The sequence below is a fragment of the Scomber scombrus genome, chromosome 10 (assembly GCF_963691925.1).
Source record: "Scomber scombrus chromosome 10, fScoSco1.1, whole genome shotgun sequence".
Lineage (NCBI taxonomy): Eukaryota > Metazoa > Chordata > Actinopteri > Scombriformes > Scombridae > Scomber > Scomber scombrus.
In genome coordinates this window covers 22,739,986-22,758,041 of record NC_084979.1, presented here as the reverse complement: position 1 = coordinate 22,758,041, position 18,056 = coordinate 22,739,986, and the positions used below count along the sequence as shown (strand labels likewise).

The following is an 18,056-nucleotide window of genomic DNA, read 5'->3' as shown; positions in this document are numbered from 1 at the left end:
AAAGGTCGCGATAGAAAGCATGACATTAAAAGCAGACAATGTGTTTACAGGCATGCTAGCAGCTTTGTGAGGCTGTACTTCAGCACAGGAGTACTTTGGGCTAAATGCTAATGTCAGTGCGCCAACATGCGCTCAGTGACAATACTAACATGATGTTTGCCATGTTCTTCATCTAAGTTTAGCATGTTAGAACGGTTAGCATTTACTAATTAGCACTTAACAACATTTATAGCTAAGGTTGATGGAAATGTCTTTAATTTCGCAGCTATTAGTATTGTAAAATTTTACAATTTTAACCAGATGATGGCAGGGGATAATAGATGTGTGTATCAAATTTCACGTCAATACATCCAATACTTGGCGAGACACGTCACTCAAAACCACAATAACAACCATAAAGTTGGAAGACTGAGATATCCTCAATTTTGGTCCCCATATGAATCAAGCTCCAAAAAACATTGGCTCTTGCAATAAAGCTTTAACTATGTGCTCCATGTCAGTCTTCCTGCCAAGGTCAGCATGACGAAAATGTCATAATCTGCCCTTGGCAGCAAGAGTCCACACGGATTGTACCCGTGGACCATACGCATGACTACACGTGTGAATATGTTCACCTACAAAGACGCCCAATGTAACAGAAGTACATCGACTGTCCACCCTGTTGTGTGCATCGAAGTCTCTTTTGGCATATCCCAACATATGCGTATAGATATGTATCTTCTTTCTTTTTGCTGTTAAATAATATTTACAGGTTTTTTTTTGTCTGTCATGAATATACAGGTTTCAGCAACGGACTGTGGATGTCAGGAAAACAGTCTGTGCTGCAGACAAAGACTGCTGAGCATGAGCATTGTTCATACACTACATCACTGCTTTTGTATTCCTCATGCTTTCAGTGCTTTGCTGTGCCATGTTTTCTCCTGTTTATGTCCCTCTCTAAATTGTCCAGATTGTCTCTCTACATTTTGCACCATAGATGCCCCAGTGGCCTAATGGATAAGGCACTGGCCTCCTAAGCCAGGGATTGTGGGTTCAAGTCCCATCTGGGGTGGTTGAAAGCAGAGTAGTATGCTGGGCCTGTGACCCAGAGATTGATAGATCACAACTGCCTTCTAGTGTTTTACTGACAGTTGGTTGGCCTTAAATACATGTCAGTTCCCTAAAGAGACATTTCAGTTTACATAGACTTGGAAGACTAAGATGTGTGTGTCAAATTTAATTTCAATACCTAAAGTGGTTGTCAAGAGAAGTCAATCAAAACCACAAAACCAACCATAAAGTTGGAAGACTGATGTATCCTGACTTTTAGTCCTCAGTATAACACAAACTGTGTCCATGGACAATATGCACAAACACACATGTGAATATATTTACCTACAAAGGCAAGGCAAGGCAAGGCAAGGCAGCTTTATGTAAATGGGTCAATGACGTATAAGGATTTTCAACAACTCAATTTTAAATAATAAAAACAAGCATATCTAATGCAGTCGTTCAAACATTCAGAATGTTGTGTACCTGAAAATTCATATTACAATTTGAAAGTGATTTTAGTGGGGGTTTTTCAAGATTAATTGGCACTGGCCTGAAAAAAAAGTCATGTGGTGCGACCATGATTCATCTTGAAATATCTTATATAAATAAAAGATCATCATTTACAAAAAATGTTTAAAAAATGCAAATACTTTGTTTCCAAACACTTTATATTACTGAAAACTTGTAAAAAAAAATATGTGAAGCGTGTTAAGTATATTAATTTATTTCAAGATGAATCATGGTCGCACCACATGACTTTTTTAAAGGCCAGTGCCAATTATTCTTGAAAAAAAAAATTTCAAATGTATAATATGGATCTTCAGGTACACAACATTCTGAATGTTTGAACTACTGCATTAGATATGCTTGTTTTTTATTATTCTACAATTGAGTTGTTCCAAATCCTTATACGTCATTGACCCAAATATCGGATTTCATACACAATGGCAACTCAATGTCCTTTACATAGAACAAACATTTAACAGTAAGAATTGGAAATAAAAAAACATAAAAACATGCAATTTGAAAAAATTGCATGCATGCAAAAAATAAAATAAAAACAAAGTACAGAAAAATAGAAAGAGAGAGAAATAAAATACTAGAATAGAGCATTAAATATAAAGTTGCAGCATACAAAGGCAAAGGCACCTAACGCACAGTACTGCATGGATATCTGTGTCAAATTTCATGGCAATCCATCCAATAATTGGCGAGACATTTTGCCATAAACCAAAAAAGTATTAACCTCATGGGGGCACTAGAGGAAAAGTCAGGGAGTTCCCACAGCAAGGATTCATCCTCTGGGGATCATGAATGTCTGCACAAAATTGAATGAAAATCCATCCAACAGTTGTTGAAATATTTTAGTCTGGGCCAAAGTCATGGATCAACTGACCGCCTGACATTGCCATCTGTAGAGCCATGGCTCAAACACAACATTTGGTGGAGATGAACCAATGTTGTCCTGAGGGTAAGATCAGAGTTTAAGTTGCCAGTCTTTTATTAACTGGTAATCAGTCAATTTTGTGGCCTGTTTTATAAAAAAATAAGAAAGTAAAAATATTGTAAAGAAATTAATCTTTAACAACCATAGCAACAGGACATATTATGCCCATTTTATTAGAGCCAGACAGCACAACAAACAATTCACTCAGAAATGATTCTTTGTCACAATGCGACATCGCAATTGGTATTAATGACTATATTAGTGAAATATCATTAAACCCCATTCCTACTCCTGAGCTCCGTTCCAATCGCATGTGTTTCCCTCAAACACACAGTCCAGAGAGCGTGCCCACTGGCATGCATAACTGGGTTCTTCCTGTGGAGGATTGGCATTAAAATGCAGACTGCTCCTCATGTTTGTGCCCCTAAGATATCACGCCAATTATTTGTCTCTGCGGGAGCAACCTATTTGCGGAAGATCTTCTTAAAATAAGAGTAGGGAGCCACATCCGCTCCACATCCTTCCTGCTTCCTGACTGGACAGTTGACACAGGCACGTGTCACCCCTCGCTGTGACCCTGCAGGGCCATCTAACTATGGCGGTGGAAAGGTAGTGACGTTGGAGTCACCATACAAGCACAAGCTTTTGGTTCTGTTCACACCCCTGCAGAGAGAATTCAGTCCCACTGTGCATCTCTGTGTCGCCATTTTAGTGATATAACAGATCTGTACAACTTGCCCGTGGCTTTATCAAACATGAATTCCAACCTTTCTTCTGCCACGAACATAAACACACACACACACACACACACACACACACACACACACACACACACACACACACACACACACACACACACACACACACACACACACACACACACACACACAGAGTACCTAGTTTGTTTCAGATTTCGCAAATCATACATGTGAAGACAAATATCCTCTTATACAAAATGAATCTGTTCAATCATGATATGAAGTTTAAAAGACACTGTATTGGAGGGAGAAGTTGCAGGTTCATCCTCAGTGCTTCTATTGTTCATCTCTTTTCACCTCCTTTAATGCTTAAAACAACATGCATTTGTTAATTAGGTGACTAATTGGAAACATCTCTCTCTGGCTTTGAGTGTGTTATCAGTCTTCCCACTGTAATCCAGATCATTTACTTTAATATGCACAGAAAGAAGCTGAAGCTGAAGAGAATCAATTGGATTTATTCTCCCTTTTTATCTGTGTACAAATTAGTGTTTTCCATCATATAAAATGTCTGCAAATATGTGCTCTCACTGTGTTAAAGTTCACCATCGTAACACATTGTAATTCAGCATGAACAGAAAAGAGTTTCCAGATGTGAATCCAGATCCCAGAGAGACAATTTAACATTGTCAGTGTTACACTAAACTGACGGGCAAAGACAGTCTGCAATGCATGGAGGCAGTGGGATGTCAGGGGCAGCTGACAAGAGGATGTTAGGTAGGCGTGTGGCATTTTATCATACAATCCATGTACAGTAATCAATGACCACTCACCGATGAAGGAAAGAGGGACATGGGAGAGAGAGTGAGGGTGCCAGTGGGCATGTCAGATAAAAGCAGTGAAGAAGAAAACAGGGAACACGGGGAGGTTGCATTGAATTTAACGGGGCTACAACAGGGAAAAGTGGGGACGTGAAAAAAAAAAAGCACAAATGGTGAGAAAGACATAGAGATTAAAGCAGATGATTATGTAAGCAAATGCTTGACAGGGGGAGACACACATAAAAGGCCAGAGAGACCATGTGCTGATTGGAAAAGCTGAAGAGCCTCTCCTCTGTATAATCCAGCTCTCAGTGATTACTCTTTAGATCAAAGAAACATGCATTTTTACTCTAATTAAACATCCTCCATTATGAAAAAACACCTATTCTTTGTCTTTCACTTCATGTGTTTTTTTCCCCTTAATTTATCTTTCTACACTCTTTATGTCGGGCTGTATACACAAGATATACTTAAATCAAATGTTTCACCTGTTCCCAGTGTGATGGTTTCTGGTTGGGCTAAATCTGGTCAGCCATGGTTCTATTTTAAAATCACCACCAGCCTTGTAAGCCTGGCACCATTCAAGCGGGACTGCAGATGGCTTTGAAAAGCAAGCTCCAACATCTACTGCCTGGACTCATGTTTGGGAGAAGAAAAAAAAAACAGTGCTGAGGAAAAACAGCTTTTAGAATATGAGCTCAATTCCTTCCAGTGTGGAGGCAATCTATCGTAAAGCAGAGCAATTTTTAAAATCCTGAGCCAGACATGATTCATGAGTCACACGTGTAAACAGCAGTGTGTAAACCACACTGTGTAGGACATCAGTTGCAATAGAGAATTGGATTAATAAAAGATTAACGATTCGAGGGAATAGAAGATTGGTTACAGACAATAGCGAGCTATTCTGGCCATTGACTAATTGGCCACTGACTCTGATGTGCACCAGATTAATGAACATGTGCTGAGTGAGTTCAGGCAGAATCTGCTGTCAACCAGACCATGAACACATGGTTATAGGGCTACACTGTTCCATTTTATTTGTACTCTGCTATAATAACACCATGAATCTGTGGGTTTTACTGTACAATCCTTGATTCTACTCTCCTAATTCAAAATACACTAGCAGACTATTAAGCTCCTCATTTATCCCATCAATCATGCGACAAAACAACAAAACAACAGCCTTGCAGAAAACAAGGCAATCCATCATGAAGCCGAAAGTCATCAATCATATTCTTTATATATATTAAAAAACAAACAAATAGAGAAGCTGAAGTTAATTATTTTCAGGTCAAGAGGTGAATTCCTAAAGTCTTCCTTTTGGCCCAGTTGATACTGAATCAGCAGTTCTACTTTTAAATCACTATGTCAGGTTTTTAAATATCATCAGGAGTGAAAGCCTAGAGGTACAAATGCCAAGACAGGTATTTAGTTGATATTTAAAATACTCCAGTGGATGTGTCCCCAGAATATTAAAGACATTAGTGAAAAAATGTACCATTTATAGCCAAGCTGAGCAGTTTTTTGCGTGACCATATGATCCTATTACTGACCAGCTATCCACTCGCCATCATCAGAAATTTGCAGAAACCCTGAAATGTGTGGCCTGCGTCTGCACTGAGTGATAAATCAGAAGAATTCAGACAATGGAGACATTTATAAATCCCTGTTCACACAGCTGCTCTGTTCTGTAACAAAAACACAGCTCTCACAATTGTTAGCCAGTTTTTGATGTGGATATTTTGAGAGCTGACTCATTCAGCAAAATATTCCTGAGACTGAGAGTTTGTTAGCTGTAATATTAGATTTAGTTGACAAACTTGATGAAGTGCTGTTTTATTTTATTTTTTTTTGACAGGCTGATAGAGGTTAACACTACTTGTTCAATACATTTTTACATACAGTTTTCTCAATATCCTAAGGTCAAGACACCTCAGTCCAACATTAACAGTATTTCAATGTTGCCTGAAATGATGCAGGATTTAAAAGAGGACTGAAAATTCAGATTAGTGACACAGAGTACTTTTGGTGTTATTCTGCCATCTATTGGATTTTACAGATAATTGCAGCAATTTATCATCAGTTGCAGGAATCATAGGAATTGTCTTCTTTTAACCTAATTTAAAATATGGAAAGTAAAGATATTATACACTGACTAGGTGGTGACAACATCAGTCACCAGTGTGCCAATAAAGTGTAGTTTTATCATTACTGAAGTTCAGTGGTGGAATATGACTAAGTACAGTTACTCAAGTAGTGTACTGAGGTATACATTTGAGACACTTGTACTTAAGTGTTTCCATTTTATGATATTTGGTTCCTCTACTCCACTACATTTATTTGCCATTTATAGTTACTTTTTATATTAAGATTTTACATAAAATAATATTAAGATAAATTCCGGTTGTTTATTGATGATATAATGTACAAAAATATTATATAAGTGACTTGATATGTTTTTTTAATCCCATTTGATTCACTTATATAACATTCCTAACTATTACTATTAATCTACCCAAAGTATCTAAAATTGGCTTCACAGCAATAAACTACATCATTAAAATACTCTTGCTTGTATTTGTTAAATAATATACTATATAATGCATATAACATACTAAAAGAAGTCAGGTACTTTTACTTTAGATACTTTAAGTAAAGTTTTGTAACACTGTAGATAAAGTATTAGTTAGGGCTCCGCTGGCTTAGTCCCCTACTGCTTAGAGAGTGTAATGTTGATGTACTGTTTACCACAAAGCAGAAAACTTGCAGTGTTTCACAATTAGGTTATTAGTGAATGAAGCAGATCCACACATCATTTTTTGAAGAATATTTGTTTACTAATTAATGAACAATAGGCAAAACAATGACTTCTGAACATAAATTATTATTAATGATTAATTAAACATGTTTGAAGTCTACTGAACAGGACTGAATTGCCTTTGATCTCTAAATGATGCATGTGCCTGTAAATTTGGGGTGCATGTTGCTGCAGATGTCTCAGAGGTAGGTATGGCATGGCAGTTGAGCATCATGATGGCGTGCTACATCATCAGAGCATCATAAACCAGCCCTGGCTGCAGGTCAAAAAGCCTCATTCCAGGGTCAACTCTTGAAGCAGCCTCTGTAAAAGATGAACAACACATACACTGAAAATTAAATCATGATTTTGACACACTAGAAAAACTGGCGTTTCACACTATGTTGATATTTTTTACTTCAAATAGATAGAAACCTCTGTTTCTTATCTGACCGCCTCACACCGGCTGCTGCCTCAGCAGACATGATGCCACTGCTGCTGCCCTTAACAAAATCAAAATCCAACTATCAGTTATGAAGAACGCAACAACAATTATAATATAACGTGATAATTTTATAAGGAATTAACTTAGCATTAGCTACCTCAGAGACAGTTGATGAACCAGACTCCAGGCTACATTACACTAGCAACACGTCTTGGTCAATAATTTTACAATTGCACAAAAACCCAAATGTCAGCCGTTTGCCAGCAGTGCTCATAAAATCCAACAGAAATGATCAATGTGTAGTTAGCTTGGCTACTATATTCAGCTTGTTAATTTTCAACTACTAGCAGTTAGCTAACGTTAGCATCGGAAAGCTAGAAAGCTAATAACAACTGTTACACTACATTACAAATACGTTACTGATGTTACATTATGTACATACTTCGTTACATGACATCACAGAGTGAGTAGTTACAAAAAATAGTAATATTGATTGAAATAGCTTTTTGTGTGTATTTTACTTTTACTTGTGAATACAAAAAATCAAAATACAAAGTCACATGTGAGAAATGAATCTTTTCATAATGTGCTACAGTATTATAGTAAAAAAAACTCAAATCTCTTACAGGTTGGATTCACTATTTTCAAGTCTGTCTTAAAGCAACAGTCATGTGCTCAAATGAACATTGAAATAGGCTTTATTGCCATAATAATTCCTCATACTGGATATTAAACGGTCCCTTCATAATACGTTTAACAGTGTAAGTGATCAGGGCCCAAAATCCACTGTGCTCATTATGTGCAAAAATGTATTTAAAAGTTTATCTGAAGCTAATATTAAGCTTCAACCATCCAAGTTAGTCAAATAAAGTATATATCTTTCAACATTACGGTCCTTTTTGTGCCAAAGTCCCTATTTGTGTTACTATGCTCAACAGGGAAACACTGTCCAAGGTAATAATACCAAAAAGATATCCACTTGATATGACTAATTCAGACTGCTGAAGCCTCGTATAAGGGTCAGATAAAATCTAAATGTATTTTTGCACGAAATGATGATGGAGGAGCTTTTTTAATAGTCAGTATGAACAGGAGGAATGATTACAGTGAGGAAAACCTCTTTCAGTGTTCATGTGAGCACCTCAATGTTATTTTAAGAAAGATATGAAAGACGGTGAAAAAACAGAGATCTTCAACCACTGAACATTAGCAACTCAAACCTATTAAAACCCCCGTCCACTGAAAAATATGTTTTCTCTTCTTCTTTGTCTCTTGAAAGGTTGTTTCAACATTAATCTGTTGAAAGTGGAAAGTTTCTCTCTCACTGTAAATCTGATTTTAAGGGGTGAGCCTGTTAGCAAGGGTTAGGGTAAGGGTGACATCACAACTAGTTTATACGTATAATGATTTTTTTTAATAAGGGAGAATTATTAGGTGCCATTTTAAGAATTTCAATGTGTTAATTATACTTTTTAAAATGGAAAAATCACGTCAGACACACATTATTGTTCCAAGCAAAGTATTTTTTGTATGCTTTAATATATGTCTGGAGAGGGTCTTTAAATGTCCAGTGAATACATTTAGAGGGGCAACATTTATGAACCTCTCCATATGAAACTAATTGGACATTAAAAATGGGCAGAATTTATCAGATTGCTGTTTTAATTTAAAACAGTGGACATTTAAGGGGGGAGGGGCAGAGCGCCACGTGGGCGGTGCTGACCCCGGCTGAGGGGCGGGGCAGGTGAGAGGTCAAAGTTGAACTCATTTTGTCTTTTGTGCTAAAGCAGAAGAGTGGAGTCCGATCAAACAGCGGCGTCTCTTCCCTCTTCCCCGGATCCTTTTAAAACTCCCTCCCGAACCTCTCCCCTCCACCCTTGCCACCCTACCCACCCCCTGAACACACTTCAAGGGCCGGTTCGGGTAAGATTTGCTGAGATATGATGTTGTGCTGTGTTTTTTTTCTCCCTTTACTTTGCTCTCACACTGAAGGACAGGGGGTAACTCTGTAGGCCGCTGGATCTGACTATTTCCTGGATCGGACGATGCTACTAAAAGCTAACAGGCTGAATGGAAAATTACCGATCTGTTTTACACTCGCTGTGCTGCTGTTGGTTGCACGTTTACTACAGATGGTGCTGGTTAAATATCTCAGTTTTCAAGTCAAACATGCTGTAATGGATTAAGAAGTTGCGATAGAAATATTACGGTAGCTAATTTCAATTAGCCGTGTTGCTTTGCGTGACTAGCTGTGATGCTCTCACTAAAACATGTTTTGCGATGCTACCGTGATTCTTCCTGTTATCACTATCAATGCTCACTCGACATAAAGTCACTATAATGTAAAGTGGGGGTCATGAAAGTTTATATTCATGCATTTGTGGAAAAATGAAGCCACACGCTGTGTCGCCACAGCTGTCCAACGCCAGGAAATAGACGCTGCCACTTGGAGACAGTGGGTCAATTGTGCTAACGTGAATGAGTGGAGTCGGGCCAGTTTAATGTGAATTACAGGAATGAAACGTCTCTTTCTCTCGAAGTGGCTTGCAAATGTCATTAACGTACAGTCCCAAGCTCAAGTCTACAAGAGGGCAACTGCATGCATCACTTCATTGATCTGCACTGACAGCAGCTTTTTCTAGTAAACAGTGTTTTCTTCTTCTTGGTTCCCACTCACTACATTTTTGTCTGATGGTCACGTTTTCTCTGTGTGTTTGCAGACATTCAGCCAGTGACCAAAGACTCACTTTTTGTTGGCCAAGTGTTCGGTCTCTCTGGATTCAACTGCAGCAATGGACTCAAGTATGGTTGAAGGAGGACTTAATGTCACCTTAACCATCAGGCTACTCATGCATGGGAAGGTGAGTGGTGACTGCTTAATAACACGTGTAATATCTGAGTTCACGCTGGTTTTATCTGTAGTCACTCCTCAGTTGATGTGTGCTGTAGTTATTAAAAAAAGCCAAAGCAACCTATTTTAGCTTTTCTGTGCTGGTGACCATGAAGAATGCATTTATTGCTCTAACATGCTTTTTTCTTCTCTTCTGTAGGAGGTTGGAAGCATCATTGGCAAGGTTAGTTGTGTTTTACTGCCAGAAATATGCTATCTACATCTTACCCCTTTGGTGTGTTTTGTAAATATATGTGTATTTGTGTTTTCGTTTCAGAAAGGAGAGTCAGTTAAGAAGATGAGAGAGGAGGTAAGATGGCTTTTTTTGTGGGTACAACAAGATGAAACATGCTCAGAATTGTTGTGATGTTAACTCATCATAAGATTGTGACTGATTCAATATTTCCTGTTTTGTTTGTGTGTCTCGTGCAGAGTGGCGCTCGCATCAACATCTCAGAGGGGAACTGTCCAGAGAGGATCATAACCCTCGCGGGACCGACCACCTCCATTTTCAAAGCCTTCTCCATGATCATTGAGAAACTGGAGGAGGTTAGAGTCACTTACTGTGTTTGAAAATGAAATAAACAACAAGATTTAGTTTCATAGTGGTCCTAAGTGTTCTTGTTTTGTCCCTCTTCAGGACATCAGCACCTCAATGACTAACAGTACGGCCACCAGCAAACCGCCAGTCACCATGCGCCTTGTCGTGCCTGCCAGCCAGTGTGGTTCACTCATTGGCAAGGGTGGCTGCAAGATCAAGGAAATCAGAGAGGTTGGTCATCATATTTCTGTCTTTTTTTGGTAACATTTAGGCACGTATCTGATTCCTGACGTGTTGTAATGCTTGCTGGTGTGTGTGTGTCTCTACAGTCAGCCGGAGCTCAGGTACAAGTAGCAGGGGACATGTTGCCCAACTCAACAGAGCGTGCCATTACCGTTGCAGGGACCCCACAGTCCATTATTGAGTGTGTCAAGCAGATCTGTGTCGTCATGCTTGAGGTAAAAACTCTGATTAATGTAATGCTGCTTTTACTGTTTGAGAGTTGTTTTAGATACACTTGATGGATTACTTTGAATGTTGACTTAATTGAAGAGTCAATAAAGTATATTTCCATGTTTTTAGTCTCCACCGAAGGGAGTGACCATCCCGTACAGACCCAAACCCTCAGGCTCTCCTGTCATCTTTGCAGGTGGTCAGGTAAGCATTTGTTTGTTTGGTTCTCTTGAGTTTGACACTGATACTACTTGGCCTGAAATATCTGATGTTTTCGGGGGAAGATCTTCTCGTCTCTGTTCAAAAAACTAAAATAAAATTATACATCATTCATACATCAATTATACATCAGTCCAGCTGCTGGTGTGCTGTCTGAAGCTCGTCTGGCTTTGCTATTGTAGCACACCAAGGACGGAGGACTGATGGATATTGAAGTACACTGTGTGTGACACTGTCACACCCTCCTAAGTGCTCTTCTCTCCTTGCAGGCATACGCTGTCCAAGGGCAGCACGCCATTCCACAGCCTGATGTAAGTGAAGGGCCTTCTGTAAGTGATCCAATATATTTGCAAGTTCGGTCCTGGGAAACCATACCACCTTCTTATTTCATCCCTCTGACTCCTACTTTTCCAACCTCCACTGTCTCACTCAGACATCCATTTAACAATTCCACAGATTCATCTTTACTAAATATTAACATCAATGTTTGTTTCCGTTTTACGATAAATCATGGGTCTTATGTTCCATTTCATATTTTCCTCTCATTATCACCACAATCTTTACTAAAGGGGGTTAATAACAAAATTTCAGCTTTGAAGTGTCTGTTTTTAGATTTTTCCTCTCCCGTAATTTCTGTATGTTTGCTCTTGTTGTCCTTTTGTCCGCTCTATCAACAGCTCACCAAACTTCACCAGCTGGCCATGCAGCAGAGCCCCTTCCCCATTGCACATAGCAACCAGGGCTTCCAGGGTAGGTGGACAGATTGAAAGAGGGAATGTGATTGCTGTAGATCTGTAATAATCCACCCAATCAACAGTCTCATGGGGTTTCATTGTATTTCTACAGCTGGGATGGATGCCTCTGCACAAACTGGCTCTCATGAGCTGACCATTCCAAACGATGTAAGTCGCATTTATCTCCTTTTGCTTGTTTACTGTTTTTGGCCAAAATATACTGTCCATTTTAAAAGTTCATTTTTTCTTGCTGCTTGCATATTTTGATTATTTTGATGCATACTCTCATATTTCCTTTCCCCTCAGCTCATTGGCTGCATCATTGGCCGTCAGGGCGCAAAGATCAATGAGATCCGTCAGATGTCAGGGGCTCAGATCAAAATTGCCAACCCTGTGGAGGGCTCGACTGACAGACAGGTCACCATCACTGGCTCTCATGCCAGTATCAGCCTGGCTGAGTACCTGATCAATGCCCGGTAAGAGGCTTTTATGTTAACACATCTTTTATGAAACACATCCACCACAGTGCAGACAGGAACACAGCAGAATTTTAGGTCTGACTGTTCATGTATGTGAAGTGGTCAAATCTTTAAGAGTGCTGTTGGGATGTTTTCTGGTGTTTTTTGTATCTTATCTATTTGACTGATCAGTAGTTGTGCCAAAGACTTAAAAAGCAGACCTTGTTGTGCGTCCTCATGCTTATAAATAATTATAAGAGGAAAGACTGAAAATCCTTTTCCTCCTCTTTATATTCACCAAATCTTTATTCATATGAGGCTAGTATTCCTCCAGGCAGCTTTTACAGTTCACTTACTGCAAGATAAAAGAAGAATCTGAAGTGTTGCTGGAAAAGCTGGAAAAAGACTATAAAAAAAAAAAAAAAAACTTGGCCAACACTCTTTAGTGGGGTCAGCGGAATGTATCCAAACAGAGTTGTGAAATTAGAGGAGCTGCTGTCTCTGGTTTTCCCGATTCGGTAACACATTTTTCACAGTTTATATATAAAAAAATATATATATATATTTTAAGCAATAATGAAACAATCCTATAGCTTTGTTATAGAGAGAAACCAGTAGAGAGAAATCGTGGTTTGTCTATGAATTTGTCATGGTGGACAGTTAACAATACAGTAAGGTTGGGAACTGAAACCGAATCCAAATGAGAACAGAATTCAAAATGCCAAGAATCAGTCAGTATTTCGGTTCTGCTTATCGGTTCCTAAACGTGATAATAGTGGTGGGCGATATGGACAAAATCAAACATCACAATATTTTTGATCAAATACCTCCTATCAATATTGTGACCATATTGTAGGGATGACTATTGGTGCTCTTTACAAAATATTTACATTATGAGATTTTTGATAAATAATCATCAGTAATGTGGACATAATGGGTGAATAAAGGCAAATGATAGTAGAGCTAGAACAGTACAGTTGGTCCAGAAAATTACATTACGTGAATGTAATGCAGCCTTTAAAACAAGGAGAAGTCAACACTTACGCCATATCGTGATGTTATATCTAAAACAGTATTTAATCTCATTATTATTGCAAACAAAGGCTACATATCTGCAAGGATTTGACTACCTGTCAGGACTCGTCTGTCATGCAACAACAGTGTTTCAGTTTGTTAATACGAGCCTGCATGGCTGACATTACAACATCAGTGATAGATAGACTGTGGGAAACGTTCAAAAGTGTTGCTTCACTTTATCAAGGAAACAACAGGACAAAGTGTGATGCATATCAGAAGCTAATTAGCTGTAAGTCAGGTTACACGTCAGATTTGACCAAACAAGCACACCCTCAATCTAAACTGTTTGATGTGTTGCGGTCTCCTAACCAGATTGTGTCATCAGCCAGTGCTAACACCTCCAGTAGAGCCAGATATACCTAAACGCAACACACCGTAACTTTACCTCTGTTTTGATGGATTGACTTTGTTGGTTGGTTGCAGCGAACTGTTCAGTTCTCACATTTTGCCCCTCTGGCTCGGACAGAGGAGAGTCTTTTCTAACTCTGTTTTAGTATTTCACTGCTTTTAGTGTTTCAGGTGGAACCCACAGCAACTACTGGGTGTTTCGTAGGGCCTTGTGACTGACATAGATAGATAGATACTTTATTAATCCAGAAGGAAATTAAGGTATCCAGTAGCCCATATTAAGTCAGGTCGTACAGTCAGTCAGTCCAAAAATAAGAAAAAAGAAGAAAAGTCAGCCATCCCTCTCCACACTGTAGGAGAGGGATGGCAATACTTTATAGAACGACAAAACTTGAGGTGGTCGAGGTGTCCTATGATGGAAACCCTACTGCTACCCTTTTCACATAAGTGTGCAAGTACCACCATGTTCAAAATAACATGTATGTACTGACGGGATCATATTTTTTAATTTTTTATTCCATCCCCAGTTATTTTCTTGATTAACTGATTAGTTGTTTGGTCCATAAACGTTGAAGAAAATGGTGAAAAATGTCTATCACTGTTTCTCAAAACCCAAGATGATGTTCTCTAATGTCTCATCTTGTCCTGACCAACAGTCCACAACCCTGTGCTGTCATAGAACACTCAAGAAACCAGAAAATATTCACATTTGAGTAGCTGGAATCAGACATTTGGACTTTTTAACCTTTTAAAAAAAAGACTCAAACTATGCAACACAGAACTGCAACTTTGGTCTGCTTTTATGAAACTGAGTATCAGGAAACACAGCTCCTCGCCTGCTTATCCCTTACATACTTTTTTTTTTTTTTTTTTTACATTTGAGAACTGTTAAAACACTGTACACACATTTCTTTTAGTCAGACTTTTCATAATGTGACCCACAATATAGAAAAACGGAAATAAAATGCAATCTTTCCTTTTTTTGAGCAGCTGATATACATTTTTATATGTGCAAATATACAAGTGTGACCTGTATTTATTTAAACTATTCAAAAATCAGCATTCAAACATGACGTTATATTCATCATATTCTATCAAATGTTTTCCTGGATCATAAAATAGTGATTCTGAATGCCTTTTTTTCCATACAATTAATCAAACCGGATGATTACTTAAACATTTATTAATGACTAATGGAATTTATGAATGTGAATTGGTGTAGAGACTTATTACGAGTCAGAACAGTATGTAAGGGATAAACTCTGATGACCATGAATGTAGTCTGAATGTCGGAGGCAACCTCAGATAAAAGTTTCCTTACTGATAAACCTCAAAGTCATTGTGTCATTTCAAAACCAGGTATACATGAAGTAATATAATATTGTCTAACTCTTTAAGTTTGCTGTATGAGTTTTGAAGAAAAGAATATTAATGTTGAAATTTTCGTTCTTCCCTCAGACTCTCTTCTGAAGCTACTGGACTCGCAGCCAACTGACATGGAGGATCTTCATCAGCACCTAATGGAACCCCTCCCCCTACTTTTTACCAAGAGGTCCCTTATTGAACTTAATGCAAAAACCAAGTACTATAAACTCACTGTTTCTCCTCTGCTTTGGTTAGACACCTCAGTTGTAATTATACCATCATCATGATAATGGTATTTTATTTATTTATTATGTTTTTAAATTCCCTTTGCATATAGTTTTTAAAGACTTCCTTCTGTTGTATTTTTTCCTTTGTTTTGCTGTATATCTGTATGATCTTCTTGATATAGGTAAAACGTTTTAGAAAAATCTGAAAAGGCATAAATAATGTTTTTCTTATGTCAGATTTTTCTTAGAAAATGTAAAAATGAAGAAAAAAAGACGCTCAATAACATTATAGATGGACTGTTCTTTCCCTTCCTTTTTAAAATATCTATTTATTTTTATTTAATACGCAGCTCCTTGTTAAGAGTAGAATTCATTGATATTTGCCATCTTCTATTTGAAGCTGTACTTCCTGAATGAGGCATTGTGGGTTTGACGGGTTTTAAATGGGTGTAAATGATCTCCAGTTGAGTGTGCTGGAGAAAACCTCTTTAGTCAGAAGGTAACTTATCCCTTGTTAAGCGGGGGTTCAAAGGAGAATTTTAAGCTACATTATGTCTCACCTCTAATTTGCTGAGTAATTGTTTTGTGTCATTCCTGTGTTTCCATCCGTTTTTATTTCTCGATCAGGACTTTTGAGTATTGTTGTTTATTGGATTCTGATAAGGGTGGGTGGGCCTTGGTCACCAGGAGTGGGCCTGAATGAGAGGAAAATATTTTCTTTTCTCTGAAATTACTAAGACCATAGTAATGACGTTGATGATAATAATGATAACATTGAAATGTTTGTTTTAAATAGAGAAAATATTTTTTTTAACTGCAGGGCTGGGGAATGCTGCAAGGGGCAAAACTACAAGACATATTGGTCTTTATAAGTATATTATGCTGAGGTATTAAATTATGATTAACTAGAAGGAGAATTATAGAATTAACACTAGTTTCCTGCTATCCTTTTTTGCCTGGGTCAGATTTTATTTTTTATTCTTTGCAGGATGAAGAAACACGTTTTTTGTGCACGTTTTCAAACTATTGTAGATCTGGGTGCAATTAAATTGTTGAAGAAATGAAATGCAGAAATTAAAAAAAGATGTGAAATGCTAACGTGTGCCTTGGTCGTTCATATGTTGTGATATTTAGTCAGCTGACAAGACACATTTTATTGACCCGTTATCAAGCTCAAGATTTATTAATAATCCAAAAACATTGTCCTGTCTCCGGTGGGGGAATCTTATTTTAATGGCATACAGGTGTGAAAGGGCAAAACTGTCAGTAAATGACACTAGAACAGTTTGGGCATGCTTAAAGTCATCGAAAATAGTCATTTATTAGGCTTTTAGCTGTTTTTATGTGATGTAGCAACAGCACAAACTGTAGCTATGACACAACCCGTCTTCTTAAACAAACGTCACACTGTCTTTTTTTTTTTTTAACCAATACATTATTTATTGTTGCTCATAATATTTTGCTTTTCGATATAATTCCTATGTTACAGGTACAATGTGCAATGCTGTATAAAAACAAAACATTTCTATTCAAACCCAAAGGATACTTACTTTTTTTTCTTTTCTTTTTCTACTAGTAACCACCACAGAGAAGTGCTCTATTCCTTATCGGGCTACTTCCGCAGTAATCTTAAAGGGTAAAAGGAACAGTGGAGGTTTTTATGAAGCCTACCAACATCGTGAACTATAGGAGTCCTTGTGGTTCTTTACAAAAGCACCTTCGCCTGTGTTGTGTTAGTTACTGAAGCACCTGCACCAGTGTTGTTGCTGAGAGAGTTGAAGCATAAGACATTAACTTGGCTAGAAGTACTAGTGCGTGTCAGAAGAGGTCATTGCTGTGCATCCTAACAAGAAAAGATGACATTTTTCAGAAACTGATAGAGCAAAATCTACTGTACAATAGTAGAAGTGCTTTTTGAACTCAAAGGTCTCCCATTCCATCACAAATTCGATAACCTTAATAAAAACCTCACGCGTGTCTTGCGTGTATTTGAAACTCAGTAGTAGGAGGGTTAAAAAAAATAATATATATCACCTACCGAGAACCCTAATTACGCATCATGATTGATGTCTTGGTGAGATTTTCATTCCATTTTGACTTTTTTCCCCTTTTTTTTCAGTGCTGACATTTATTAACATAAACAAAATAACTGAAGTAATACTTTCAGGATTAAAAAAGTGTAAACTTTCACAAAATATAAAACGGACACATTCGAACCATAAATTATAAACATGTAGTCATGCATTTGTTCACAGGGCTGCATACCGTTTAGTCTTACATTTTTATCTTACAAATAAAATAAAGTTAGATATTTCTCATGTGGTATGTAATGGATATTTACATTATTATTCATTAGTAATGCATTAGTGTGTTGAGTATCAGGATGCTCCCAGAGTGAGGGTTAGAGTGTTTAAAGGACTAAGAGTGTGGTGTCTTGTGCGTGTGTTTCTGTGATAGGGTTTTTGCTGAACTGGAGCGGTGGCTACGGTTACCTTCGTAACTAT

General features: G+C 37.9%; 1 protein-coding gene and 1 non-coding gene across 3 annotated transcripts; both read left to right on the top strand.

Annotated features, from left to right (window-relative positions):
• Positions 1 to 978: 978 nt before the first annotated feature.
• trnar-ccu (transfer RNA arginine (anticodon CCU)) lies at positions 979 to 1,051 on the top strand. The gene has a single exon. It is a non-coding gene; the product is annotated as a tRNA-Arg (tRNA).
• A 7,975-nt stretch (positions 1,052 to 9,026) lies between these two features.
• On the top strand, positions 9,027 to 16,650 carry LOC133987559 (poly(rC)-binding protein 2-like). 2 transcript variants are annotated; one of them, XM_062426960.1, is made up of 13 exons: positions 9,027 to 9,163; positions 9,961 to 10,101; positions 10,291 to 10,314; positions 10,408 to 10,440; positions 10,563 to 10,679; positions 10,771 to 10,902; positions 11,001 to 11,129; positions 11,254 to 11,328; positions 11,613 to 11,654; positions 12,021 to 12,093; positions 12,190 to 12,245; positions 12,384 to 12,553; positions 15,419 to 16,650. In XM_062426960.1, exons 2-13 carry the CDS (start codon positions 10,033 to 10,035, stop codon positions 15,453 to 15,455), a joined length of 957 nt encoding a protein of 318 aa, XP_062282944.1. In that variant the 5' UTR covers positions 9,027 to 9,163; positions 9,961 to 10,032; the 3' UTR covers positions 15,456 to 16,650. The 2 variants fall into 2 exon arrangements, with proteins under 2 accessions (XP_062282944.1, XP_062282943.1); XM_062426959.1 differs by having other exon boundaries at positions 11,613 to 11,672.
• Positions 16,651 to 18,056: the final 1,406 nt, after the last annotated feature.